The 26,331-nt window shown below is 41.2% G+C and overlaps 2 protein-coding genes and 1 long non-coding RNA gene across 3 annotated transcripts; 2 read left to right on the forward strand and 1 right to left on the reverse strand.

Moving 5' to 3' along the window:
• The first annotated feature begins 888 nt into the window (after positions 1 to 888).
• On the forward strand, positions 889 to 9,259 carry LOC146521128 (putative C-type lectin domain family 20 member A). Its single transcript, XM_085154504.1, has 4 exons — positions 889 to 1,412; positions 6,576 to 6,959; positions 7,056 to 7,400; positions 7,486 to 9,259. The coding sequence occupies exons 1-4, from the start codon at positions 1,340 to 1,342 to the stop codon at positions 7,686 to 7,688; spliced, it is 1,005 nt and encodes a 334-aa protein (XP_085010630.1). The 5' UTR covers positions 889 to 1,339; the 3' UTR covers positions 7,689 to 9,259.
• LOC146521129 (uncharacterized) lies at positions 3,510 to 4,331 on the reverse strand. The gene is made up of 3 exons (XR_014873247.1): positions 4,257 to 4,331; positions 4,012 to 4,156; positions 3,510 to 3,687 (listed from the first exon to the last, which is right to left on the reverse strand). It is a non-coding gene; the product is annotated as an uncharacterized LOC146521129 (long non-coding RNA).
• Positions 9,260 to 10,199: 940 nt separating the features above from the next.
• LOC146521130 (uncharacterized) lies at positions 10,200 to 15,551 on the forward strand. The gene is made up of 3 exons (XM_085154424.1): positions 10,200 to 10,539; positions 12,201 to 12,395; positions 13,894 to 15,551. The coding sequence occupies exons 1-3, from the start codon at positions 10,368 to 10,370 to the stop codon at positions 14,916 to 14,918; spliced, it is 1,392 nt and encodes a 463-aa protein (XP_085010550.1). The 5' UTR covers positions 10,200 to 10,367; the 3' UTR covers positions 14,919 to 15,551.
• Positions 15,552 to 26,331: the final 10,780 nt, after the last annotated feature.

The raw sequence follows: 26,331 nt of genomic DNA on the forward strand, positions 1-26,331 counted from the left end.
TATTCTTCCTGTATTCAATTTTTTGCTATATAACCTTTGCACTGTCCACTTCCTGCTGTGGCAAAACAAATTTCCCACCTGTGGGACAAATAAAGCTTATCTTATCTTATCTTATCTTAGAAGCTTAAGCATTCCCATCCCTGAGATTCACTGACAAACTCTACAGTGTCCTGAAGCATGGAGACAAATAACAAGCACAGACTCTACAATCCTTCCCCACTTGATTCTACTAACAACTGCGCCTGTTCCTAGAACCACGCCTGAGCTAATTTCCTTTTTTTTTTTTACTTATTAACAACTTGATTTTCCTAATGATTTGCATGTTGGTGAAGCAGAATCATTTTAGCATAACCTTGCTTGTGTTTCTTTGAGCATCGAGGCATACCATTTACAGAATTCCTGGTTTTTAAAAAGCACAAGTATGGTCATATGCCCAAAAATACCATAATATTTAGTTGTGGGAGTGACAGCACTTCTAGAACTACATGTAGTTGTTTTTTGTAAATAAAAGTCTTTGAAACATGAGCATTATAAATGCCTTGAGACATGTTAAATAAAAGTTTAACACTTTGATGCCACTGCAAAAACGTTTGATGACTGTATAGAAAAAATCTGTTGCCTCACAGGTTCTGTAGAACATATCTGCAAGTCCACTTGCTACCTTTTTTAAAATTACAAATAGGACCACTTGAAGACATTTACATATACAGTATTGAGTTTGAAACATTAAATTGAAACATTTTCATGCTTAACAATTTTTCGTAAGATCTCCAATTAGAGAAGCTAAGGGGATAATCAATAAACTGGTCAGACCTCAGAACATACAATAATAGTTTAGATAAAAGTGTTTTTTCTACAGAGAGGTCACTCCCTTCTGGTTTCCTCATTTGACAGTAAAATATATGAAAAGAACAAACAAAGACCTTGTTAAAAGTCAGCTTCAGTCAACAGAGAAAAGGATAAGCTGTCAGGTAAGATATGCATCATTAATTTTGAACTTATATTGTTGTATATGTTTATATTTTTTAAACGTTATTCTAAAACTTAAAAATGATGATTTAACCCATTATTTAAAGACACAATAGATTTAAAATATTAAAAAGTAGGGTAAAAAAAGGATATAGTTATTTTGGATACTAAGCAACTTATTAGACTGGAGATAAGAAACGTTACACGATAAAGATGGGTGATAGTACTTATTACGTAAATATTTAAAAAGTATTGAATATAATTATTTTGGATATGCATATAAACTATATACTTAGCGACTTATTAGACTGGAGATAAGAAACCTTAAATGATAAACGCCTTTGATGATAATTAGAGAACGAAAATAATCATGATCACTATATTTGTTATACAGAAGCAAAGAATGGAAGAAACATGTTTACTGCTCATCCTGCTGCTCTCAGGTCAGTAATATTAATATCTTAACATAGCCTATAAATACACTGAGTGTCATGAAACGATGTTCTCACAGATACAGGACTGAGAAGTAGACTTAACACGAATGACAGTGAACTATATACAGAGTTTATTTCTCTTTTACGAGAAAAACAAGACAACTTTGAAAATGAAAACAAAATTTAGGCTAGAGATAACTGGAGCTAATATGAAGGGGAGTGCCAAGAGAAGCCGAGATCGGGAGGTTGACATTGATGAAAATCAAATGCCTCCGCTTGGATGGGCCGATTCAGTTTATCCTTTTAGTGAGTATCTGCTTCTTCTTTAAACTGCAGCCAGATGCTGCTTCATTTATGGGTGTCAGTCATATTTATGTGTTTTTGCGATACTCTTCCTCACCGCTGTCTAACGTCTCACTCATTGACCGAGGGGTAGTGATGTGCAGAGCGATCCTGAAATATTGATACTGCCATTACCAGCAGTATCAATTCCCATATGAAAACATCAATATCCAATTTGATTAAACAGGTAAATACTGTGGCAACACAACAAACCTTGTTAAAAAAAAGTGAGGAACCGCCTCTCACACAATGGGAGTCGACTCTTCTGATTCACTATAAAGCATCGGCTTTTTTCTGTGTCACACCAGCACTATGGTCTCGCGGTGGGAGCTAGGGCGCTGTCTCGCTGCCAACTAATCCCCCACCGTAGCGTCCTCTGGCATCCAGCTATTCCAACAGCAGCACAGCTCCCTCTGCCTCTCCACGCACTGGCCGTCGCATTCCCTCACCACGTACTGCACACCAACCTGCACCAACGCCGCCCTTCTGCATCTCCGCGCACGTTCCTTAAATCACCACCGGCTGTCACCTCTCAGGTGTGTCAAATTAGTAAACAGGAAGGCCGGAGTCTTCCCGGGACAATTTAACAGATATAACCAAAACATGTAATGCAAAAAAAGTAATGAAACACTCCCCAGATAGCAAGGAAACATTGACTAAACATTGTTTCATATATATCAGGTGCTTCTATTGAATCAACGTTGAAATCTGACGTTGACCCAACATCACTTTTGCACCCTTTTTTAATATTGAAACAACGTCAGGTTTTGATGTTGAATCAATGTTGAATGCTGACATTGATTCAACGTCAAATTTTCAAACACTGTTAATGTTGAAACAATGTCAGATTCTGATATTGAATCACTGTTGAACTCTGATGTTGATTTTCCATCACTTTTGCACCCTTGGTTACTATTGAAACAATAGTCATGATTAAAAATCAGTACTTAACAGGTTTTTGTATTAATAAAAAAAATGCTGCAAATTACCAGCAATACTTAAACCTGCAAAAAAGACAATTGTATATGATCTACAAATAGGAAACCCATAATATGCTGGACATTGTCTTACAATTTGTCATTTCCATAATATTATCCCTATAAAATGAAGCATCTGGCATTATGTAATAAAAATGACAGACATCTCTGTATCAATTACAAAGTAATTTATTATATTTTTTAAAAAGTTTCTTTGTTACATGTATTGGTTACAGGTCACCTATTTTTTTAGTTTACTCGGGGATCAAACTGGATATCGGGCATCCTGCACCACCCATGTTTTCTGAAGGGTAGCGGAGACATTTCTGCACTGCTTGGGCGAAGGCAAACTCAGAAACCGCGTTTACCCCCACCCACTGAGTCAGGCCATCTAGGACACAAACAAACACAAAAGAAAAAAACAAAAACAAATTAGAGCTTAAATATGAATAACCTCTTGTCTATTGTCTTCAGCGGGGAGAAAGCATCTAAACTACTAGGCTGATTAATATGAAAGTCACAAGACAGAAATCAGCAAACTGCTGCCTCACTTTGATTCTCAAAGAGCCATCAGCTAAAAAACTCAAAGCCTATAAAGATAAAATGAATAAACTAAACTATTTGCAGTGAAATGCATTTCTATTCCTATGTGTTGGATCTGCCAACGATAGCCTGCTGTTGTCTATTCAAGCAGAACATACAGGAGAAGGCCATTTTTAAGCAATTTCTAAAGTTCAGGGCTACTAAAGTCCCACAACCTTTAAGAACTTACTATTGCTTTATTTGCCTCCGGTCATTGCAGTTCATCTCATCTATGTTGTTAAATGGCTAATCCGGAGGCAATACCCTAGCATGAACAGGGTCAGTGCTGCAGGACTGACGGAAGGCTCTGAACTTCTCACGGAGGTCCCCGACTTCTCTGATCAGCTCTGTTATCATGATTATAAGTTTTTGGATGGCTGCATCTATTGAAAAGAACAATAACACAAAGAATACTGGCTTGTGATAAACTGGATAAGCATTGTGATGAGAAAAACAACTATATCCATAAGTGATGGCTTCACATTTTGCATTCAGGTTTAAGTAGTTCAATCTGTTAAAACTGTTTACAATTTAGCCTTTTACATATAAATGAAATCCTATGTAAAAAGTACAACATTTTAGAACTTGCCTCAGACTTTCTGGAATCTTTAAAAACCAAAATATGATGATACTCAGCAGCATAAATTAGTGTTTTGAAGTTAAGATTACAATGAAATTATGATGCAGCTCATTGTTTCAAAGCATACCGTCGTTAGAGAAGGCACTGAACGCAGACTATTTGCTGGGGAGGTTGCATAGCTGTGTAGGTTGGCGAAAGGAGCCGGTAGATGGCCGGGGCATCATGATGGTTGCTAGTAGTGGGTTGGGGGGCAGACTGCAGAGTGGTGGAGCCTGTTTAGAAAAATGTTTAAAAAATTAAAGATTGCATACAACTCGTCTGCAAAGGTTCCTGTTCTCAGACACACACACACACACAACATTACATTATTACCTGGTACTTTCACACATGGGTCCTGGGGAAAACTTTTATTTTGGAGGTTGCTCGTCATCAGAGTCTGTAACTGGTTAAAAGCCCCCTGCCTCCGCTGGAGGGTCCGAGGGACCGCTTCAGCCGCCTGTTCCCGCTGGAGGGTCCAAGGGACCGCTTCAGCGGCCTGTTCCCGCTGGAGGGTCCAAGGGACCGCTTCAGCCACCTGTTCCCACTGGAGGGTCTGAGGGGCCCGTCCAGCCTCCTGCCTCCGCTGGAGGGTCCAAGGGGCCCGTCCAGCCTCCTGTTCCCGCTGGAGGGTCCGAGGGGCCCGTCCAGCGACCTGCCTCCGCTGCAGGGTCCGAGGGGCCCGTCCATCGACCTGCGTCGCCTGCAGCGCCACCACCTGTGGCTCCCACGCCGTCCCCTGCAGCGCCGTCCTCGTCGGGTCCAGCCTCCGAGTCTTCAGCTTCGTCTGGTCCAGCCTCCGAGTCTTCGGCTTCGCCTGGTCCAGCCTCCGAGTCTTCGCCTTCGGTGTCGCCTGGTCCAGCCTCCGAGTCTTCGCCTTCGGCGTCGCCTGGTCCTGCCTCGCTCCGTCTAGCTTCGTCTGCGCCTGAGGTCCCCATGCCGTCTGGTCCTGCTCGTCCTGCTCGTCCTGTCCGGCCTGCTCGTCCTGCACGTCCTATCCGGCCCGTTCGGCCGCGTTCCGGGCCGATGACTGGACATCATATCCGTCATGGACGGCCCCCTGAACTACGTCGCCGCCGGTGCCTCCCGCCTGGCCGGCCTCCTGACCTGCTCCGTCGCCGCCGGTGCCTCCCGCCTGCCCGGCCCCCTGAACTGTCCTCTTGGCTCTTGGGCCGCCTGCCTCCGGGCCGCCCCCCTGAACTGCCCGGGTTTGGACTGTTGTGCCGTCAGCCTCCGGGCCGGCCTCCTGAACCTTTTCGAGACTGGTACCTGGGCCTCTGCGCCTTTCGTGGGCTTTTTGTCTGTTTTCTTTTGGACTGTTGCTGGGCCGCGGTGCTGTTGTTTTGTTCTGTTTTGGGCTTTTGCTCCCTGTATTTCTTGTCTCTGGCTCCGTGTGTTTGTTTCATTTCGGTCCCTCCGTCCTGTTCCCCCGCCGCCCGCCCTGGTTGGGTTGTTTTTTGTTTTGGTGTTTCGGGTTGGGCTGTCTGGGAGCCAGCCCTTTAGGGGGGGATACTGTTAGGATGCCTGGGTCGTTGACCCAGGGTTTTTGAGTTTATTATATTATTTATAATTTCTAGTCTTTGGGTTTTCGTTAGAGTCATGTCTTATGGTTTGTCTCTGTGTAATCCTTAGTTGCTGTCTCCCCTGTCTGCTATATCCCCGTGTCCAGTCAGTGTCTGTGTCTGCCCTGGTCCCACATCTCTGCTCCCTCTGTTGTAGTGCCTGCATGTGAGTCTGTGTCTTTTGTTCAGTCTGTTTTGTGTTTCCTGTTTTACTTTGAAGGTCTCTGTCTTATCTCAGTGTTTTCAGTTTACGCTTCCTTGTCTCGTACGTTCTGATTTGCCCCAGCTGTGTTTCCCTCCTGTTGTCCATTCCCTGATTGCTCCCTCTATGTATTTAAGCCCTGTGTTTCAGTTTGTCATTGTCGCGATCTACCCTTATCTAGCTGTGTGTTTTGTCTTCCCCTGTAAGTTATTTGGCTTCTTCCTTTTGTTCTGTTTGAGTTCAGCATTAAAGCTGTATTTAAGTTCACCTTTGATTTCCGTGAGTCTGCATTTTGGGTCCTTAATATCACCACCCCTGCGTGCACACAGCCTTTACATAACAAAAGTGTTCTGAGCTAGAGAAGAATAGATCCCAACCCATCAAAATGGGATCTTGAGGATTCACAGGCCAGTGTGCCAAAAATGTTGTAATACATGTATTATTAGATTTACTATATTAGTTGTACATGGCTGCACTACACATCCTTGTTGCAGTTTGACTACAGAGAAGAGAAAAATAAAATTTTAAAATATAACTGATTCACCAGCAGGACTTTCTTTTATGTGTTATCATCCCTCCATTTAGACTCAAAGAACTTTGATGTTTGAAGCCACACAGTGATGTGAAACTTCCCCCAAATGTGTTGAACCAAATGTTATACAAACTAAAAGGAGAGAAATCTTTGTAAAAATGTAACATGTAGAATTAAAATACCAGAAAATTCTACTTTAGTATTATTAAAAAAATATATATATATTTAGACTTTGTTACTTCTAACCTCTGGATAGCCTCCATATAGTGTGACTATTTCAATAGTTAAAAAAAATTGTATTTTCAGTTATTCATCTAACGGCCCACCTTCAACAATAACAACTTTTCATTTTTTCTCAGGAGGACTTTCCACTCCTCCTCCCCACTCCAGAGAATACCACTTTGTGAACCAGCTGATGACCTGGACTGAAGCTCAGAGTTACTGCAGAGAACACTTCACTGACTTGGTCACCATCTACAACAGCAACATCAACCAACTTCTATTCTCAATGTCACCAAGGATTAGTAGTGGGGCTTGGATAGGGCTCTATAGTGATCGTAACAGCTGGAAGTGGTCCATGGAGGGAAAACTTTTTTATGTTGGCAGTACACATGAATTTTTGATCTGGGCTAACGGCCAACCAGACTGTGTAAAAGCAAAGGAATATTGTGTGGCTCTTCAGGGACAAACACAGATGGATGATAGACCCTGTGGAGATTCTTACCCTTTCCTGTGTTACAACGGTAGGAAAAAACATTTGTTGGGATAGTTTCCCTACAATTTTATGAGCTTCATAGTCTGTGTGTTTCAAAATTAATCCTTTTTTGAACCTTTTACAGCAAGCAGTTCAAGTTACATCTTAGTGATGGAGAATTACACCTGGTCAGCGGCTCAGTCGTACTGCAGGACATACCACACAGACCTGACCAGTATAAGAAGCAAAGAGGAGAAATCCAACATCACGCTCACTTTGAATGGATCAGGGGCTCAGCATGTGTGGATTGGTCTCTACAGGGATCCCTGGGCCTCCTGGTCTGACAACACAACCTCAACATTCACTAACTGGATGTCTGGTCAGCCTGATAACCCAAATTCAGTTGAGTACTGTGGAACAATGAATTTAATGTCAGGGAAATGGGATGATGGCAACTGTGGCAGCAAAATCTCTTTTTTCTGTTTCAAAGGTGAGGTCCAGAATGCAAACACTGTAAGATCCTGTCATCATGTAAAACACTAATGTTTGTGTTTTTATATGTGGTTCATTTTTAGCAGTGACAAAGCAAACAGTGCTGAAAATGAAGCTTCAGTCAGAGGCCGACATGCACAGCACAGACATCCAGCAGCAGGTTTCACAGCAGGTCAGCAGTTCAGTCACAAACACAAACTTGACACAAGTTCAAACTATGCTTCATGTTTTTCATCATCTGCACATTTTGTCCAGCTGTCAGGCCTCATGCTGTCAAAAGGACTGACAGACTTCAGGATTCGTTGGAGGAAAGTCCAGAGTTACCATGACGACCATGAAGTCTGACTGGACTGAACCACTTCATGTGTGAAGTTAATAACATGCTGTGCTGAGCTGTCTCATCCTTTAAATCTTTCAATATTTCAGAGTGTAAAGTTTCACCAACAGCTCATTTGTTTAGCTGCAGTTGTAGTTTGGTAGAAATTCTTTAATCAGAGGTCCACTCACTAGTTTTCCTGATAGGCTCTAGTTTCTTGTTCTGTTTTGCGGCATCTCTTTCAACACTTTAGACACTGTTCTTCTGTGGACGTCACTGCACAGTCTGTGCGCAGTTTATTAGGATCCATAGTTGTGTTTCATCTGACAGCAACCTCTGCTGACTTACAGAAATGATGGAGAAGAAAGTGAGGAGACTCAGAGATCTGCTTGAGGAGGTCAGGGGTACAAAAAAAACATTGTACTGTTTATGTCCTGTTTCTACTTATACTGTTTGCTAACTGTAACAGCCATGAATTCAGTTCAATTCAATTCAATTCAATTTTACTTATATAGCACCAAAATAAGTCACCTCAACGTGCTTTATATTGTAAGGTAGACCCTACAATAATAAATTCAGAGAAAAAAAAACATACAACCAACAATCATATGACCCCCTATGAGCAAGCACTTTGGCGACAGTGGGAAGGAAAAACTCCCTTTTAACAGGAAGAAACCTCCAGTTCAGGGAGGGGCGGGGCCATCTGCTGCGACTGTTTGGGGTGAGAGAAGGAAAACAGGATAAAGACATGCTGTGGAAGAGAGAAAGAATTAAACAACTGATTGAACAATTAACAGCTATCAATGAGACCATAACAGTCCCAAACCTTACCTGATATAAATGTGGATCATCGTTTTCAATGGAGTGCAGTTGCAAAGCATGCTGGATGTCCTCGTATCTGACACTTTAACTTGACTGTCACTTTGGAGGCACAGACAAAGTCACAGTCACTCTAGTAAGAACTGCAGGTGGTGGGTAAAGTTTGTGTTGGTGTTGCCATAGTTACTGTTGTGATCTTAGTTTTGATGTGTATTTTCGCCTGTGTTGACATGTTTGTCTACTTTTTGTTTTTGTAGCTTTCAGCTTTCTTCATGATATATTTGAAAAGGTTTTAATGTGTTCTGTGATTTCATTCATGTTTTTGTGTGTTACAAATAATACACAGCTATTTGGGTTGAAAATGATGAATCCATGTAGACAGGTATAGAAAAAGTAATACAAAATGAGAGAGATATATTAAAATAGTAAGTAAACAGAACGGTCGAACCATTATTTATTGCCTTTTATAGATTAATTTCTTATTTATTAATATAATTTGACTTGAACAAATTTATATTTTGCCAATATTGACATCTTTGTTTGTTTCATTAGCTTAGCTGGAGTGAACTTAATTTGTGGTGTAGGTAACTTGATTGTACTCTTCTGTTAATAAATGAATGAGTCATTTGTGTGTTTTGACACTGAGTGATAAATCAGGTGAAATTGCTACAAATCCATGAAAGTAAAGCTAGTTTGACACTGAAGGTTTTTTTGTTTCTTTTGTTTTTTATCCATCTGTGTAAGTTTGAGGTCCATGTCAAAATCAAAGGCATTCAAATGTAAAGGACCTTAAGTTATATTTTAGTTATGAGTCATGGGTGTTGCGCTTATGCTTTATAGTAGAGTTTTGTTTAATAGATCACTTTTCACCAATGGTAGTAAAAGTTCTAATCTCAGCATCCCTGCTCAGACATGATTTACTTATTTACACCCAGGAGAAAGACCTGTGTGTAATTAGCTAACTTGTACTACTCGTTAAGTTACTTGGATGTTACTCTGTAAAATGATCTGAAACACGCTGTCTCATAATAAAAACCTGAGGCTACAGCCCTACACACCAACAAATCCCTCTCCTAATGAGGACACGTGATCTTTCTCTGTTAGGTATGAACACAAAGCAAAGAAGGTGTGGCTGGAGTGCATCCCAGCTACCATGGGGTGAGATGCATGGTACACACTGGAAAGGGCGCCATCCTGTCATTGGTTTAACACAGGGGTGTCAAACTCCAGGCCTCGGGGGCCAGTGTCCTGCAGGTTTTAGATAACACCCTGGGTCAACACACCTGAATCAAATGATTAGTTCATTACCAGGCTTCTGGAAAACTCCAAGACATCTTGAGGCGGTTATTTACCTTTAAATCAGTTGTGTTGTATCAAGGACACATCTAAAACCTGCAGGACACCGGCCCTCGAGGCCTAGACTTCGACACCGTTGGTTTAAAACATAAAGACGAACAACTATTCACACCTATGGGCAATTTAGAATGACCAATTAACCTAACCCCAGGTTTTAGGTTTAGAAAAGAACCGGTTGTGTTCCCTGTGTAATAACATAACTTAACTGGAATTAATTCAAAACACGCATTCATTTCTTTTGCTTTAATGTCCCATGCGGCGATCCGTAGGATATGAGCGCCCCACGTGACCGTTTACAGCAAACCTCAGCAGAGTAGCGACAGCGGGAGAAGAGTTGCGCGTGCGCAGACGTGGCTGCCGTCCTATGAAGCAGACCGAGCTCACACACAAAGTATCGCTGCTGTTCCTGTCGATCAAACACCAATAAAACAGCGTCGCTGTCGCTTCTATCGACCCGCCGCAGCTGACGCAGCCATGTGTTCAGCGGAGTCTCTGAGAGAGTTCATACAGGAGAGGCTGACTGCTGTTTGTCAACAAATCTTCTGCGAGGTTCAGAAAACCATCGTCCAGTATGAGGAGGAGATCCAGCGTCAGCGCAGACTGCTGGATATCAGCCGGAGACCCGACACACACTCACACGGCTCAGGTACGGACGTGTGCTGAGCTCAGGTTCCTCTCTGTTGATGAAAACACGAAAGCTCGTCAGCGTCTCCGGGATTTCTCTGATGTTAGCTGGGAGCAGAAAGCTGTTACCTTGGTGATTCATTTAATTTCGGAGTCTAATTTGTATAAAGTGTCAGACACTGGGCGTCAGCTAAAGACTGCAGTCAGGTGTGTTTGGCTGCCTTTCACAGTCGCACTGAAACAATCAGTGCAGTTTGAGTTCATCTGTGAGATCATTGTTTAGCAGGAGGAAAACCCTGAAAAGAAATAAACGCCTTGATGCTGATAAAGCAGCGAGTTTAAGGCCAGCATGTAGTTCAGGCGTTTAAGTCTTGAGCTGCCCCTGATTTCCTCATATGTTGCTAAACATAAATAAAATATGTGACCTGAGGTACCTATTTCAATAGGATGGAGCTGCAGCGTATATGCAGCTGTAAGTATATAGTCAGTTCCCCCAACTGGGCAAAACAGTATAAAAAGGAAAATCATCATTGCTATCTCCACCCAAGCTCACCACCACGGTGCATGCAAAAGTGGCAAGAAAAAGATGAGTTTCCGTGCAGCGCCTTCGCTGTCTGCAACGATATATTAAAAAAATAAAAGTAAATAGTACACACATTGGTGCCTACTGATATAATGAAGAAAAACAACAAACAAATAAACAAAACAACATCGACAGTCACAGCTGTCACAATAATCTTCAGCTCTTCGCTGTCGAGTTAAACCAGTCTAAAACAAATTAAAAGACCTCGGCCTGCAGCCAAAAATCCATCCAGGCAAAGCAAAGCAGCATCTTGGCAATCTGTAAATGAAAACAGGACATCACTTACACTGAACAGTTTACCACAGCAGGAATATCCCTGTTCACAATTTAGGGTCACACCCTAATAAGTATCGGCAAGTGGTGGCGGAGTCCACTACACATTTCTCCGCAGGAATAAAACAGTGTTTCCTTCCACAAGAGTAAAAATGACTTTAAGCCTCTGCCAAACTACAGAAACTCAAGTGGGACATGTTCTGTTGCCTAAAAGGGGAAAACCAGCGACAAAGGTCAGGTCTCACCTGTCACATATAAAAAGAAGAATTTGAAGCAGCTATTCCAGAGAGTTTAGACTTTCAGTCATTTTTTTCTGCTTTTGTGGAATCCAATTAAGAATAATTAAAGAGACTAAAACACCAAATAATTTTTAATGATTTCATTATTACTATATTGTAATTTATATTTTTGATGGCACAGCAGGGTAAAATGCCTGTGAAACAAAATTGATAAATTCAGTCTACAGTGTTGTTAAAAAGTCTTTACCCCCCTTCCTGATTTCAGAGACTGCGTCTTCTTCTTTTGGCGTTTACTGGGCGGCTGGCATCCTTGTTGATGCATTGCTGCATCTTCTATTTCAGTCCATTATTACACTCTCAAATCTTACTTCTCATTCCTTCGTCTTTCAGGATCTTGCCAAGCTTGAAACGACCCGTTAACGACCTATCAAATTAGTCATAGACGATTTTGATAGTCGAGGTAATCGTGACTAGTCTACTGGTGGTGGCAGCCTTATTAGTTAGAAAGCAAAAATGAGTGAATGTGGCATGTTATTTGTTTTTATTAAGGAGTTGTTTCATCATCTTTTTCTCTATTTCTCTCTTCAGAATTCCAACAGCTTCATGTTTGTGGGAAAGAGGAGGTTCTGACAGAACAGCAGGTCTTTAACCAGGAGCCCTGCAGCAGTCAGGATGAAGAGCAGCTGGGAGTGAAGCAGGAGGCTGACGGCGTCAGAACTGATGATGAGTGGCTCAAACTGCTGGCGACCACCTGGAAACCCGAGATAAAGCTTCACAGAATAGGTTTGTAAAACTGGGATGATTCACAGGAAGAAATAAAGGTCAGAACTTTAATAAGCAGCAAGAATGAAAATTTGACACTGAACCTACATTGTCTAAGTCTAAGAAGATGATGAAGTCTGAAAACCAATTACGCTGCTTCAGTAACAGAGTTGATTGAGATATTAATTGTTCTTAAAAATCGTTGACAGCACAGAGATAAGATATTTCTTTGGAACAGAGATGGGAACAGGTGATTGTTTTGTAAGCCTCAAATCTTTATCCCCAACTCTGAAGTGAAGTCCCAAGTCTGAAACTAAGAATTTCAAGTCCTGTTTAGTCTTTTTTTTTTTTTTTTTTTTTAATAATGTTGCAAATATATGTTAGATTTAAATAACAGACCATGTGTTCTTTTAAAGATCTGTATTTTTGGGGTAAAATATGAAGTTTTCAAGTAAATAGGTTCAAGTCATTGGTGTAGAGGTCAAGTTACAAGTCTGAGAACATTTTTTTTCAAGTTAATTTTACTTTTTGTCACACATTTTGCCACACTTACATGTTTCAGATTGTCAAACAAATTTTAATATTAGATATTAAAATTAACAGAGGTTAAGTGAACTTACAAAACTGTAAGTGAACATTGATTAAGGGAGAAAAGTTATCCGAGCCTGCCTGGTTCTGTGTGAAAAGGAATAGCCCACTTATTAAATGATAAGTTAATCACATCTTTTTGAAAGCTGAGTCCAGTTTCACTAAATAAGCTCATGAAAAATGAATAGCAAACTTGCTGAATCAGGAAGTCACTTAAATACAACCTTTCTAGAACCAAAACACCAACACATCGTACTACGAGATGTCTGTGTAGGTTCTCAATCATCCAGGTTATCGCAGTCTTTGCTGCTTCGGGACTTGTGATAAATTGAGTCATGAATTCTGCTGTGTACAAAAACGACCCAAAGGAGGATATTGAGCCATCTATTAGAGACGTTCAAGCTGAACAGCACTTCGATTCTGCTGCAGGACAATGATCCAAAACACACCAGCAAGTCCACCTTAAGAAAAACAAAATGACGATTTTGTACTGGACTAGAAAAAGTTCTGACCTGAAAATGCTGTGGCGTGACCATAAAAAGCTGGTTTGTCGAAAACCCTCTAATGTGGCTGAGTTATAACAATTCTGCAAAGAAGGGTGTGCCACAGTTCCTTCACAGCTGTAACTGACTCATTGCCATTTAAATGCTTGACTGCAGTTGTTGCTGTTAAGGGTGGCCCAACCAGTTATTATGTTTAGGGGGCAATCACTTTCTCACACAGGGCTGTGAAGGTTTTGATTTTTCACCTTAAAAAGACAGTTCATACTAAAAACCCAGCCAGTCTGGTTGAATTGCAAGAATTCTGCAAAAATCAGTGGGTCAGATTCTCACTATGTAGAGACCTGTTAATCAGTCAGATCAGAATATATTTTCTCAGGTGGTTGTTGTTGTTTTATATAAAAAATAATTGTTTTCATTTTTCTCTTCAGACCTTCAACAACTAAATGTCTGTGAGGAAGAGGTGGAGAAGGAGGAGCCACTCACAAACCAGGAAAACTATAACGAGGTGAAGAGCTCCAGTGTAGACCAGGAGGACCCAGACCCTCCACAGATTAATGAGGAACAGGAGGATCTCTGCAGCAGTCAGAAGGGAGAGCAGCTGGGAGTGAAGCAGGAGGCTGATACCTTCACAGTGACTCCTGATTATGAGGAAAGTGACCACAGTGAAGCAGAACCAAACAGTGAACAAATCTCTCACAGCTCTGCTGAAGCAGGGAGCCGAGATAAGGAAGAAAGTCAGCATGTCGACTCAGGGTCACCTGAAAATGCAGAGGTGAAGACAATCAGACGTCGCAAAAAGAAAAATGACAGTAATAAAGTCGAAAATCCTGCTCTGTCAGAAAGTCGGGGTCAAAGTGGGGCAAGAAAAAAGACTGAACAATGTGACATCTGTGGGAAAAGTTTTCAGTTTAAATCACGCCTGATTGCACACGTGAGACGTCACACAGGTGAGAAACCGCATTCTTGTAGCACCTGTGGAAAGGCGTTTCTGGTTAAATCCCAACTCAATATACATATGAGACGTCACACAGGTGAGAAACCATATTCTTGTAGCACCTGTGATAAAACGTTTCTCCTTAGATCCCTGCTGAATGCTCATGTGAGAGTTCACACAGGTGAGAAGCCATTTTTGTGTAGCGCCTGTGGGAAAGCGTTCGCTTCCAACTCACAATTGACCTCTCACACAAGAGTTCACACAGGTGAGAAGCCATATTCCTGTAGCACCTGTGGTAAAACCTTTAACTGTACAACCTACCTGAACAAACATGTCAGAGTTCACACAGGTGAGAAACCCTATCCTTGTAGCACCTGTGGGAAACAATTTAGTCAATGGATACACATGAATCGCCACATGAGGCGTCACACAGGTGAGAAGCCATATAGCTGCAGCACTTGTGGGAAAAGATTCCCTTACAAATCAGGCTTGAAAGTTCACATGAATACACACAGGTGACACGGTTATGTGAAGGCTGCAGAATCTGTGGGAAAAGATTTTGTTAATGAGACACGTGATAATTTATGTTGCCTAAAAGTGTTATATTTAGAAAATGTGGGACAGAGTCATAGCAGTGTGTTGGTGGTAGAGCTCACACTGACCAGGAGTCAAATCATTGCAACACCTGAGTGAAAAGATGACCAATATTCAAATTAGCATTTTCTGTCCAGAGTATTAAAAACTCTCAGCATTGTTTATTCAGTTCATTACATTATTCTTCTAATTGTATCAGAGAAACCCTGATGTTACATTTAATGATGGTTAAAATTCAGTGTGCTCCTTTTCTTCGAGATCATTGTTCTGATCTGTTCTGATCATTGTTCTTTGAGATCACAGTACTGTTGTTTATTAATGCATGTTAAATTTGAAATTGAGATTTCATTCATTTTTTGAAGTGTAATCAGTAACAAACAAAAGCAGCATAAGAGAGCGTTCTGTCTTTTTTCAGTTATTCTTTGTACATTTTTATAAGAAAACAAAAAAAATTACATTTCGAGAACATGCTCCAGAAAAGTCATTCAATTTGTGTTTGGTCGTTTATTTGTGTGTTGTAACAATGCTTTTTGACAATAAATCCTATACCATTGCAAAGCCTATTTATTTCTCTTTAAATGGAAGCACATTTATAAGGAAAATTTTATTCATGGGTTGAGCAGCAGAGTTGAGGATGTAGATTGCATCCACGACAAACAGCTTATTCTGCTATTGTGTCATAATTTTTAGCTTCCAGAAGACCGGGTGATGACATCAGGTGCCTGATCGGCTCCTGACTAGCAGAATCTGTTATAGCAGTTAGACAGATCTAGCAACTTCAACCTGTTATTACACAAAACCAAGTTTCAGCATTATTTGGAGTGAGACACAGTACTTTTTGTGCTTAGTTGATTTATTTCAGCAAGAAACATAAATTAATCAACTTGTACAGATACAGCAAAATCACTGAAGGAATCCTCACCGATTACCGGCTGATGGGCCACCGTAATGATATCCCCGTCTATGACATGGAAGATGCAAGAAGGACTAATGATGACGCTAAGAAAAAGCAGTGGTAATGTCTTGTGTATTCAGCAGGGGGAGCAGTGTTGACATTCATTTACATGCGTGCGACAATATTTATTTATAATTGTTACATTTGTTCAGGAATCTCATTCTGACAGAACATAACATTTAGACTATTGAAACCTCACAACAACAGTCCCCTGTGGGCGGGTTTTAGTTATTGTGCAAATGTGCTGTTTATAAGATTTGGGGAAACCTCAGGTCAGTTGATACTGAAGAAGTCACTTGGATGAGTGACGAAACATTTCTCTGACTGAAACGCTACGTCCAGTTGAACACATCCAACCTTTTTGTAATTTTCTGAACTGAATGACTGAGTTTATATCGAGGTATTCTTCTGTTTAAATTACACGTGATTCACGATGAAATGCTTTGCTTACTTTGCAACAAAAACAACACTATCAAAGCTGCCCAAAGAGGCTATTCATACAATGAATTATATAAATGTAGTTTGTTCATGCCTCTATATTGTAAATTATCCACCAAACCAGAAAAAAGCAACATCATGTTTTCATGCTCCTGCAGCATATTGATGCTAAACGTTCTCAAACAGCTGATTTTATGCACTGACCTGTGTGGGTGAAATGAGATAAACGCTGTTAATCAATAACTTTTGCAGCTTCTGGCAGTCTGAACTTTGGAATGAAGCACACTCCGAGTTGTAGGGGCTGTAACAACAACACTGGAATCACACTCACTTTTCGTCCAAACTAGCAGCTTCCTCTGAGTGAGTCCAGCTACAGGAGAGAAAAGTGGAAAACTCCAACACTGCTGCTTCAAGCTGCTGACGCTCCACACACTGAATGTGAGTTTGAGCAAAAACACGACTCAAAGGAAGTTTCAGTGAAGGTGGTAGAGGAGGGAGGGGAGCCAGGACTGACTGTACTTCCTGTCTGCTGTTTTCAGCTTCACTCACAGACTCAATGGCTTCCAGACCAGAGGAGGATCTCTGCTGTCCGGTCTGTCAGGAGGTCTTCAGAGAGCAGAGCACAGTGCCAGTGTGTAACATCTGCAGAGGCTCAGAAAAACACACCAATCACAGATTCAGACCCATCGATGAAGCTGCACAACAACACAAGAAGGAACTTCAGGAAACTCTGGAGCCCTTAAAGAAGAAGTTAAAGGTTTGCAAACGAGTTCAAGTAAAGTTTGATCAAACAGCAGAACACATTAAGGTCCAGGCCCGACACACAGAGAGGCAGATTAAGGAGCAGTTTAAGAAGCTTCACCAGTTTCTAGCAGAGGAAGAGGAGGCCAGGCTGGCTGCACTGAGGGAGGAAGAGGAGCAGAAGAGTGGGATGATGAAGGAGAAGATGGAGGCTCTGAGCAGAGAGATAGCAGCTCTTTCAGACACAGTCAGAGCCACAGAGGAGGAGCTGAGAGCTGAAGACGTCTCATTCCTGCACAACTACAAGGCTGCAGTGGAAAGAGTCCAGCGCTGCCCCCTGCTGGATGATCCACAGCTGCCCTCAGGAGCTCTGATAGACCAGGCCAAACACCTGGGCAACCTGACCTTCAACATCTGGAACAACATGAAGGACATGGTCTCCTACACTCCTCTCATTCTGGACCCAAACACTGCTCATCCAAAACTCATCCTGTCTGAAGATCTGACCAGTGTGAGACGAGGAGAGAGGCAGCAGCTTCCTGATAATCCAGAGAGGATTGATTATTACAGCTCTGTCCTGGGCTCTGAGGGCTTTAACTCAGGGACTCACAGCTGGGATGTTGAAGTTGGAGACAGTACATGGTGGGGACTGGGTGTTCTAGCAGAGTCTGTGCAGAGGAAGGGAAGCATACTGTCTGGATTATGGATAATATGGTTTGAGGAAGATAAATACTCAGCATGGTCTCCATTAGCAGGATCCACTGCTCTCGCAGCACAGATGATCCAGAGGATCAGAGTGAATCTGGACTGGAACAGAGGAAAGCTGTCGTTTTCTGATCCTGATACTAACACACACATACACACCTTCACACACACTTTCACTCACATGATGTTTCCATTCATTAGCACTGATGATGAAGTGAAGGTGTTGCCGTTGAAGGTGTCAGTGTCAGTGGAGCAGATGAGTTGAGGATGATGATATTTCTGTTTTTCCTCTTTTTTCCTTTTAAAAATCCAGTTCTGTCTGGGAGCCTTTGCAATCAGAATTATGATTTGAATGCACTGTTGTGCCAAACACATTTTGCTTTTCCAAATCAGTTCTGTATATTCTCTATGGGCTCCCCTTGTTTAAGGTTTAACTGTTCATTTCGTCTATGCATGCGATTTTGGTTATTACAATATATGTTGTATAGAGTATGATCCTGTCTACGGCAGGGCAAGAAGGAAAAAGGGAAGAGGCCCTAGATGGGCACCTATGCCCAAAGGGTGACAGCCCCAGAGGGCCAGTCGATGAGCAGCAGATCCCACTATAGGTGAGAGCCGAGACCAGGGTCCCAGGGCTCCATGTGCTGAAGAACTGGCCAGTACACAAGACAGTTAACTCCTGACACGGAAGAGCTCAAAGCCACCCCTGGCCACCAAGGAAGCCGGTGAACTACCACGCCACAATGTCCAACCACCGGCCCTGGAACCAACAAGTAAAAATGCCCAAGGTGAAGCGGTCAAAAGTCTGGCTGTACTTCACAGCAAAAGATGCAAACTCAGCAGCCTGCAACAAGTGCTTTAAGGTGATACTGTGAAAAGGAGGTAACACCTCAAATCTGATGACGAACCTGACAATGTATATTGTCTTTTTTTTTTAAAGCCGAGAAATGCACGGTATTTGATTGCGGTCAAAAGTCTGGGTGCACTCCACAGCAAAAGATGCAAACTCAGCAGCCTGCAACAAGTGCTTTAAGGTTATACTGTGCAAAGGAGGTAACGCCTCAAATCTGATGACGATGGCAGATACTCCCTTCACCCTGGTCCAAAAGGCTAAAATGACCAAAGAAAAAATGGAAAACAGCTAAACATGAGACATTTTGGGACAAAGTTAGTGTTTTTTCCATTGATTAAGCACTGCTTCCAGCCAAGAGTGATACCATATGTGCCCTATAGCTGCAGAAAAGGCTAACATTGTTTCTTTTTACAAAAACACAGCTAAACATGAGAGGTTTTAGGACAAAGTTTGTGTTCTCCATTCTTTAAGCACCGGTTCGAGCACCGTTTAAGCACCGGCACCATTTCAGAAGTACCAGTTTGGCACCGGTATTGGATAAAACCTTAACAATACCCATCCCTACCCAGAAGTGGAGAGCCAGGAAATAACTCCTCCCACCACAGAGAGTACACTATAGTGTGTAGATGAGTCCCACATCTTGGGGCTGTGACTGTGTCACAACACCAGAAAGGAAGAAGACACAAGCTGCACTCAGCACTGGTTACTCCCTCACATGGACACCCCATCCCATCCCGCACAATGGGCCTGCAGGCACCTAGAAGAGGCCAGCCACCCAACTAGAGAGAAGGACCCACAAGCACTCCAGGCCCCACACACCAAGATCGCTAGGCAGCACCCACCCCAGTCCCCCACCACCACGAACTGAGGCAGAAACCCAGACACTCCAAAACTACAGCCACAGCTCTTTAGGGCCCAGGAAGCCACCAGACCTCTAAGTTTCAGAGAATGCCATCATTCACTATTAAGGAACCCAGGCAAATGACACCACCCCTACTAAATAATGGGATGAATCAGTGGGGACCAGATAGAAACTAATAAACGCAGTTCATCTTTTGAGGAGGAAAACACTATCTGCTGACTGATGTGATCTAGAAATAAATGTCAGTATTGATTGATACACAAACTGTTTTTTTTTTATTTCACAGTTTTCTTAGTGATGCATATGATAAGTGATGTGATGTGTTTACTTGTGTAGTTTACTGATGTCACCTAACATGGACAGTTTGGGTGAGGTTGGGATACTGCAACTAGACAATGTGGAGAAGTCTTCAGACATCCTCTGCCAGAACATCTAGAAAGGCGTGCAGGACCATATAGCTTGCATATAGTTCTCAGCAGAGATGTCTTTAGAATGGGTGCATATGTTTGAGTGTGTGAGGCCCATTTGAGCTGGCATTTGTCCTGTACGTTTGGGCTTTCACTCATTTTGAAGGTATTGAGCACATACAGACGTTTTAATCTGGATTAATGAAAAGATCTTGCTTCCACTTTACAGTTGAGACAGAAATTGATGAATCAATTTTAAATGAAAGCTTATACATTTTGATAGCCATTTGAGGGCACAGATATTTACATATCTTTAGGTATAGATATTTCTAGATTCAATTGATTGGGATTAAATTTTCCAGCATGTCTCATTTCAGTTGCTGATATTTAAGAAATGTGTTTATGGATGATTCCATTTCTGGATACAACTGCTTGAAATGAAATAAACTTTCCATTTTGTATAACATGTTCAAGATTTTGTATCCCTTTCTCAATGAACAATGATGATATTTCTAATGTTGTTTCCTGTCAGTGAATTGAAGCTGTTAAACTGCAGCTGTCCTCCTGCTGCCTCGTTGTTCCAAAGCTCTTTGTTTCTCTTTTAGTTCTCACTGTTTCTTTCTGTTTCTGCTGTCCACCTTTTCACATGGAAAATCATTTCACTGTTTCTCACTGAATGACTCCCCAAACTAGATTTGAAATTCTATCAAGTTTCTAATCATTACAAGTGATTCATGTTTCTATTTGATGTGTAAATGGAGATGATTTCGTTTGCTGGGATATGGACTGACATGTGTTGAATGGGAGGAGCAGTTTGTTGTTGTCTTCTTGTCTGTTTATGACAACAATAAATATATTGTTGAAACAATGATTCATGTTTAACTCCATATATGAAATGTTTCTGATCTTTGGATTCTGTTTGATTAAAGACTTTCTTCATGACACAAATGAGATTTCAGTGTATTAATAGAACTAAATAAGCTCAGAGTTGAAAGGCTGGAGTATTATGTACGTGCTTCACTGTCAGTATCTTCAGGGGGATTCAAAGGGAAACATCAAACTGCTGTAATGAGATCAACTAGTTGGGCTGAACACACTTATCTGTAGTTTGTCTCCATCCAGGATCATCAGAATATAATGAACATGTGTGAAGAGCCAAAAAATGCTGCTGCCCTCTCAGCATGATGAGCTCCAGCCTTTGTTAACAGGAAAACAGGAAACATGAGACAACTTTCAGAGACAGTAACCAACTGTGGCCACAAGATGGCAGCAGCTGATCCTTTATTGGACAGAACGACTCTGCTCTGTGACGTCATCAGAGAGACGGCCTTCACTTTGATAGATCTGACGTCACGTCTGCACTGCGATGATGAAAGCTGATAAACACATTGTTATTTATCCATGAAATCACCTCTGTCCTCTCAAGTGTCAACCCCTTCTCACTCCTGACGCGTAAAATACTGATGATTTGTCACGTCCCTTAACTTCTCATGCTGACGCTAAATGTACCCTTCCACGTTTTTATGCGACGCTGTGGGTTGTCAATTCATTCCAATATGAACCCGCTCGCGGCGATCAGAGACGCTTTGAGCAGAGGCTCCAGCCATCCATTTTCTCCAATAATAACCCTTTCACGGCGAAACATGACGCCGTGAAGCACAATCTACCTGGAGAACCGGGGACCCTCTCCGCGAACGGGTTTTTCTCCCTAATTTAATGCTTTCTTTTAATGACATCATTATAATTACTCAACAAAAACACATGAAAGTATCACTGATGATTCAACAATAAAATCGCTTCATGTTGTGGCCATCACACAGTGTTTTCCAAAGTGATTCACGATCTGAAAGTGCGCAGATTTAACGTACATAATCCTTTGTTAGGTTTATTATTTTCATTTCACACGTAAAACACATTTATAGATTCATTCACCACTCCTGTTAGTTTTGGATGCGCTCGGCTCCAACCAATCAGACGCAACCTGTGTAAGCAAAGGATGATGGGAGAACGGAGAGACCCGTTTATAAGAATAAGAAAATGAGGCGGAACTGATTGATTCTAATGCAGGTATGTAAAAAATACATATATTTAAAGTAATACCTTGATGTGTGTTTCAAAGTTTGTTTTTCATAAAAGTTTCAAACAAACAGAGGTGACTGATCTCGGAAATGGTTTAATGCATTTTTATATGGCTACAGCTACCATCAGCATGCTTGCTAGGTAACGACTACACTTGGCTACTGCAGCATTAGCCATTTAATCCAACGATGATGGATTAAATCTATTACAAACGTTAAAGGACTTGTGTGTTATAAAATACCCTCACATGGTGCGTAAAGCAGTTTTTGCGCTAAGAGTTCTGATACCGACCGGACGCCGTTACCAGATTGCATCATTCCCACCAAAATGTGTCCGGTCACTCTCATTCATATACTGAAAGCAAAATACCAGTTATTATAGGCAACAGATCCTTACACACTAAAAGTACTTATAATTGAACAGTACAGAATCTGAATATAATACTGTGCAAAAATAATCTCTCAATCACTGAAAGAAATATTAAAGCAGCTGCACTAAATATTAGATCTCTATCAGGGAAGTCCCTCCTAATTAATGATTACATCATTTTACATGATATACATTTTCTCTTTCTTTCAGAAACTTGGTTAGATGGAAATTCAGAACAAGCTGTATTAATAGAGACTTGCCCAACTGATTATCACTTCATTAGTGAGACCAGAAAAAAAAAAAGAGGTGGTGGTCTTGCTGTAATCTTTCACCAATCACTAAACTTTAAAAAGGTATCGCTAGGTGAGTTCAGCACCTTTGAATATTTAGCTACTGGAATAAATGAACCAAAAAAAGTTTTATTTCTAAACATATATAGACCACCAAAATCTAATACAAACTTTTTTAATGACTTCAATGACATTTGCTCTGCAATATTTCTAGACTATGACCAGATAGCAATTGTGGGAGATTTTAACATTCATACTGACAAGCTTCAAGATAGCGGAACAAAAGCATTAAATGATGTCCTCCATAACTTTGATCTAATCCAGCACATTAGTGAGCCAACGCATAATCAGAATCTTAACTCTTAAAATCTTATAACTCTGCATCTTTATCAAAGTTTGTCTCTTGATTGTCTCTTGATTGTCATTCATACACAGTAATTTGAAGTATGCTTATATCTAGTGAAGCAGCACTCCAGGGCAAAAAAATATATTTAAAAATATTTATCACGATATATATTTGAGAATTTGCGATAACGATATAACTGACAACATAATTGACGCGAGACAAAACTCTTTACAACTCCACAACTTTATTAGTGCAAAAAAACCCCCCATCAATGTATTTTCACTTAAACAAGCAGCTGTTTTTTATGTGCATTAAAGTTATATAAAAATGTAACAGTGCAAATTTCTTGCTGACAGTTTAACCAAAAGGCATTTCCAGTGGAAACTGGCCGACATATCCTCAGCATAACCATGTATAATATCCACAAAACTTAATGTGAGGTTAAACACACACAATGCAGTAATATTACGTTGAAGCACAGTACGTATCACTCCGCGAGGCTCCCGACTACGGTAGCTGTAATGCTCCAACAATCCATCAAGCAGTGCGGTTGCGCAGCTTAGCAAAGTCATACTAAAACATTTTTGACAGATTTTTGAGTGCCCTGTGCCACCTAAAATCTGTTCGGAAAGGCAGGTTACCCATATTCTATCGCAATATTTCATTTTTTTTTATCATTGCCTAACATTATACCGGTATTACTGTGAACGGTATGATATGGCCCAGCCCTAATATCTAACATAACTGGGCCAACCTGGTAATCTTCCTTTATGGAAGGCTGTTTGAGTGTTGTGTGGTGAAAAAAGTGGACTAGTCGGCAGGATGCGAGTACAGATGCAGGAGAACTCTATCAGTGAGTTAACAGCATATCACTGCATCACACACCAGAAAACACTGTGTGGTAAAGTCCTAAAAACGCCTTAACACCCACTCACATCCTGGGCCATCTGACCTCAGGAAATCACATGATAGGGTGGGGCCAAGTTTCACAATGAGCTCACACAAAACCCTGGCTGATTGTGACCTACACTCGTTTTCACGCCTTGGCTCATGTGATTAGGTAGAGAATCATCAGGGGGTCCTTTGTCCCTGTTTGTGGAGGAAACTCTTTTAAATCTGGGACTCTCCACCATTTGACCTTAGAACTGAAGAAGCTTCTCGTATGAGAGGTGAAACGTCTTCAAACAACTTAAAGAAGTCCAGACGCTTTTCTTTCCAAGCTCCTTAGATTAAACAAGAAGATGTGTCCAAACTTTTGACTGGTAGTGTTGGTTTGCAGCTAATAAAATACAGGTTATGCAAACCAAACAAGCCAGACAGAAAGTGATGCTTGCAATGTATGATTATTACTTGTGTTTCTGAACATGAACATAACAAGGAGGATGCTCTGGTACTCTGCTTAAAACTGTGGGTAATTCTTACGCTTTCTGCTCTCCAAATAAATTAAGAGTCATAGTGAAGAAGAAGAAGAAGAAGAAGAAGAAGACGGTGTGTCCAAACTTTTGACTGGTTTGTCATAGTGGTACCATTGAGATTTATTTTAATACCCTGGTTCAAAAATATTGCACTGTGAAAGGGACACTCCAACTCCAACAACTGGTACATGTCCACCAAATAAATGTCCAACCTGCAGTATGTATTTATTTAGTTATAGGTGGAAAACCTCCATGTCCTGACAGGTAGAGCATTAACAGTTTGTAATGATATACATTTATCCAGTTTCTATATTGTTTCTGCAATCATAGCTTTGTCATCATCCCACGACCCCTTAACCTGAATGTAGGAAATAAACCAGTAAAATTTACAGGAAAGAACTAAATTTGTTAAAATCACCTTTTTTGCAGTATGCAGTCCAGAGTGTTGTTACTAAAACTGTTGTTAATGTGACATCATGTGGAATGTACAACATAGTGCGACCTAAAAATATGCAGAAGTAGTTTCTACCTGGTGGAATGATCTGACAGAAGATGACTGTTTAGTTTATTTAGATTGCTGTTACGCCCCTAATCTAGGCGTGTAGAGACGCACATAAGGTAGAAAACTAACTAAACCCTACGAAAGAAAACAGAACAAACAAATAACAATACTAGCCCTCGCTCCCTAACCCGGAAAACAGGAGAAAACTGTCCCCAAAGAAAAAAGGCGGCTCACCCCTTCCGCTTCAGCCTAAGGGTGCCGAAGCACTAAGTTAACACAGCCGGAGCGGCTCTCACAGAGCATGCTCACACAAATGTACAACAAACGTATAGGTTGGTAACCAGGGTCAGGACCGCGTCGGCTGTCAAGCTGCTCGCTCGCTCCACACTCTCTCTCTCTCTGGCGGGAGCTGTCAGAGCGGCTTTTTGAACACTGTCACGTGTTCCACGGTCCAATCAGCTGCTCACTACTCTTCATTGGGGGGAGGGACCTGCAAAGAGTCTGAAACACAGCAAAGAGACAAAGACAGAACAGCCCACACATTGCCACAGCCGTAACAATTGCTCCCAGAGCTGCGTTCATGAAACGCCAACATCAGAACATTAGCCTTTTTCTAATCTTGAGGTAATTGAGAGAGCATGAACTCTCCTCCTTGAAGCAAATTGAAGTTTTCAGCAGAAACAAGAAAAACTAAATAGTAGGAATTTAAGTAGGAATACACTTCCCTCTAACGTACGAGGACAGGACTTAAAAAGCAATGTCCAAATAATGTCTTTGAAACACCTTCATCAAGCCTGCAGAACACTTAAAAAAAGAAAAACTAGGTCCAAGTCTGGCCCCTCTTATACAAAATATAGAGAAATTATATAAGAGTTTAAAGAAATCTAAATAATTCAAACATTAAGTTGGAACCCAACAGAAGAAATGAAGGACGTGCTCATAAGGCAAAGACCCTAAAAAATGCTGAGAAAATCATCTATAGCAGCCGGCTGGGGGATTCCCATGACGCCTATTGCAGCGTAACTAAGGGAGGATTCAGGGTCAGGAGCAGTTACGTACAGCTACTTTTAATACTACTGATATTTATTTAGTCTATTTGTCTCTGATTGATCTTTCTGAGTTAACTTCAATAATTACTTCCTCCAAATCATCAACGTGTCTTTTAGACCCAAGGCTGCTTAAAGAAGTCCTAACATTAATATAATGATTCAGTTCTGCATATGATGAATCTGTCCCTGTTACTGGGCTACTGTAACGATGCTTTCTCCTTTCAAACATCCATAAACACGTAAAATCTGCACAGATAAAAATGGAAAAATTAACTCACAGACACACACCTGTTAACATGTGTATTTGGGTTCTGCACACAAAGAAAT

Source organism: Neolamprologus multifasciatus, chromosome 3 (assembly GCF_963576455.1).
Source record: "Neolamprologus multifasciatus chromosome 3, fNeoMul1.2, whole genome shotgun sequence".
In the NCBI taxonomy this organism is placed as follows: Eukaryota; Metazoa; Chordata; class Actinopteri; order Cichliformes; family Cichlidae; genus Neolamprologus; species Neolamprologus multifasciatus.